The sequence below is a fragment of the Lipotes vexillifer genome, unplaced genomic scaffold (genome assembly GCF_000442215.2).
Source record: "Lipotes vexillifer unplaced genomic scaffold, Lipotes_vexillifer_v1.1 scaffold170, whole genome shotgun sequence".
In the NCBI taxonomy this organism is placed as follows: domain Eukaryota; kingdom Metazoa; phylum Chordata; class Mammalia; order Artiodactyla; family Lipotidae; genus Lipotes; species Lipotes vexillifer.
Genome location: NW_006772326.1, coordinates 2,042,199 through 2,045,898, shown reverse-complemented (window position 1 = coordinate 2,045,898; position 3,700 = coordinate 2,042,199). Strand labels below are relative to the sequence as shown.

The 3,700-nt window shown below is 35.9% G+C and overlaps 1 protein-coding gene across 1 annotated transcript in view; it reads right to left on the bottom strand.

Annotated features, from left to right (window-relative positions):
* HELB (DNA helicase B) overlaps positions 1–3,700 on the bottom strand; it is a 33,586-nt gene that overhangs the window by 21,937 nt on the left and 7,949 nt on the right. The window contains exons 5-6 of the mRNA XM_007447391.1: positions 2,717–2,894; positions 1,184–1,325 (exon numbers count right to left, since the gene is read on the bottom strand). Coding sequence (XP_007447453.1) covers positions 1,184–1,325; positions 2,717–2,894 — 320 coding nt within the window. The remainder of the gene's footprint in view (positions 1–1,183; positions 1,326–2,716; positions 2,895–3,700) is intronic.

The following is a 3,700-nucleotide window of genomic DNA, read 5'->3' as shown; positions in this document are numbered from 1 at the left end:
ACAGTCCCCTGCCCTGCTGAATATCTGAACCCAATAGCTACTGCAAAGACCTCCACATAAGCTAATAAGTTTTTCATCCATCATTAAAGAAATAAGAACTCTTCTGACAGAAAACAAATCACCATAAAGAAAGCACTTCTTTGAGCAAAATCTACCTTCCAATTTAATTCTACGTTATCTAGTAAGTCATTTTTTGTCCTCAAGTATAGTCAGAAATCTAGTTCCAGGTCCTAAGCCCCAGAAGGATACACAGCAGGTCCAAGGGCAGGAGGACAGACACACACAAAATGTTGTACAAAGAGGAACTAACGCAATGAAGTTTCAGGCTAAATTCGTGATCTTAGCAACAGTTCAGGACCTGTGCTAAATTTTTATTCAAATCAACTATAACCCTCTGCCACTCAGCTGATTACCCCATGATCCCTATAATTCCCAAAATAACAGACAGTGATAAGGTAGAACCAAAATAATTCCATGCAGATACAGAAATAAAGCATGCACTACAGCCAATAAAGGGAAAATGAAACCTAAAACCAACCAACAAACAGAAACAGCACCTTGTAAAAGAGAGTCAAAAACAAAGATAAATTTTGGCCCAACGAATAAAAAGTCTCTTAATATTCTGTGGTCCCATCACATCTATTACAGAGGATTACTCTAAAGGCTTATGCAAAGATTAAGAGAAGGAATCTTTCCTACTTTAAGGAGAGTAATATGCCACAGGTGCCACCAGGATTCATCAAGGAGTAAAATACCTTTTTCTTTACCTTTTTCTTTTTCTTTTTTTTTTTGCTTTGGGCTCCCCTGTAAAAATTACACGAAATGTCTACCCCAAGTCACCCTTGAACTCTAATGAATTCATTTCCAAGTCTCTGTTCCCCCTGGGTTTATTCTGGTCTCTAAGCCTGATACAACTTTATTTCACATATATACTTTTAAAATCAGGAAAACACATTTATACTTAAATTTCAACACTAATTTTTCTTGGATCAATAATGAATAATACTTTGCTTTTCTAACTGTGGGACAAAAGGTACACATATACCTGAAGGACAGAAAAGGTTTGCTAAAAGAGCATAGTGAACATACTGCACTGAATCACCCTAATTCAAAAGCTAATATTTTTTTTACCTTTATTTCTAATACGACAGAGAGAAAATGCAAAATTTTAGTTATATTATACCTTGTAGCATTGTCCACAATTAGTTCAGATTCTGCTCTATGGTTTGTCTTTAGTTCAATAGCACAATTTCTTGACTTGAGAGTCTCAAAAAGATCTTTCAGCAAGTTACCAGGTTCAATACTGGGTAACTGTCTAATATCACCTAAAAGGGGGAAAAATACATAGAGTAGGTTTTATGTAATTGGGATCTCGAAATTTAGAAATTATTTTTATTTCTCCCTACTGATATATGCTATAATTATAAAGACTTACTCTGAGGCAAAACGAAAAAAATCTTCGTTTAAAATTACTTAAGAACGTTAAGTCTTCAAAAATATTCAACAACAACAATAACAACAAAAACCATTCCAACTGGGCTTCCCTGGTGGCGCAGTGGTTGAGAGTCCGCCTGACAATGCAGGAGACATGGGTTCGTGCCCCGGTCCGGGAAGATCCCACATGCCGTGGAGCGGCTGGGCCCGTGAGCCATGGCCGCTGAGCCTGTGCGTCCGGAGCCTGTGCTCCACAACCAGAGAGGCCACAACAGTGAGAGGCCCGTGTACCGAAAAAAAAAAAAAAACATTCCAATTAAACAATATAAGATAGAAAAAATAGTGATAACACAGTAAGGTAAAACATGAATTGAACTTTTTTCATATCTATAAACACAGGCAAACTGTTGGGGCATATATTTTCACCACAGGTAAAGAAAAAAACAGGCCTTAGATATCTAGAATTTAGTCACTTATTCAATCTTGCTCAATGTCTTACTAAACATGGAAAAATCTATGGCCTCAAATACTTAACGTACAAAATGCAAAATAAACAAACCCAGTGCATTTGATACTAAATTCCAGTAATGTAATGATAACATTTTGCTCTATTAAAAATCTTTTTACTTTAAACAAACAAGCAAAGCTTAGAGAAAAGAGAAACTATTTTCTGGGTGGAAACTGAGAGAATGCTTAAGCTATTAATAAAATCAACTGCTTACACAATATCTTCAAATACCTAAAACAGTTATTTATAAATATATTGATTCTCTCATTGCAATTCTATTTTTTCCTCCATTAAAAAACATGGTCTACACATCGGTACTACCTAATAGCATCAAACTGAATCTCACCAGAATTGGGAAGGACTTGTGAGGCTGGCGAGGTCTAATGTGAATTATTAGCTTAAAATCATAAAATTACTTTTAAGTGGTCTATAATTCAGACTTTCTATTACTTCCAAATGATCTACATCCTGATTTACTCTGAGTCTGTGAGAATTTTACTATTTTAATAGTCATCATTTAGGTAATTACAGTAACTCCTCACAACTCTATTTCATTCACAACCTAGCTTGCTGATATCCTGGCCAAAACAAAGAGCCACCCAAGTTGATAAAGAGACTGGTCAGACTGAACTCAGAGTGGCTTCAGAGTGGGGTCTGAGAAATGGCTTCCCGCCTGTAGGATATGGATATTAAAACAGTGAAATGGTATAAAGAACGTACTAACCACGATAATTTGAACCAAACAATTAGGATTCCAACAATATTTTAACTTACCAAGGATAATAAGCTTAGAAAGTTGGGAGCGCTCACACAGTAAATTTAAAACTGATTTAAAGATTCCAACAGATACCAAACTCCCTTCATCCACAACCAGAACTCTAACCGAAGAAAATTTCCATGGCATGTCCTTGGTCATTGTTTTTGTCTCCCATAAGTAGAAGCTATAATTGACCTACAAGCAAAGTATGGCATTTTTAAGTGCAGGTTATAAAATTTACCAAAAAAAAATTTTTTTTAACAACATATTCTTTTAAAACAAAACTCTTAAATGGGGAAGGGACAGGGAAGCTGTACATAGAGTAACATAGGGAAACAGACTAAAGAAACAGAGAACACAAAAGTTATAGGATGAATCCCAGAAAAGACAGATGAAATAGTTCAAAACATTGCTTCCTAGGGAGTACTTGGTGTGTTTAACCAGCTTCTCACACAGCACCATTCCACTGCAAGAATCCCAACTGTTCTCTTTATCACTCTTGACAAGACAGAGCTCCCTATTGTTTTCTACCCCCAAATAAACCTTCTCTTGCCTTCTGAGATGGCCCAAACACTTAAGCCCCAGTCTCCTCCCAACTGTAATACTCCATTCTGGAAATTAGGGGGTGCCTGCCCAAACTAACTATGAAAATACTACTTTTTCTCCTAGTACTCTAAACTCCCTTACTTCCCCAACATTGAAAAAACCACCACCAAGACAACTAAAACAACTATTTATTACAGGGGTAATAATATTTACTATTTAAAAAAATACAGAAGAGAGAAACATTTTTTTGTAAAATTACAACCATAGAATGTTAAATATATTGTTGTATACCATTCCACAAATGTTTCTATGTTGTATGCATATATCTATATATGCTCACTTACACTAAAAAATTATTTGCATTTTTATCTGCTAAACCCGGTATCCCTAGCCCAAGGATGATAAATAAGTGGCATAAGTGCCACCTCAGTGCCTCTCCTGTGCCCTTACACTCT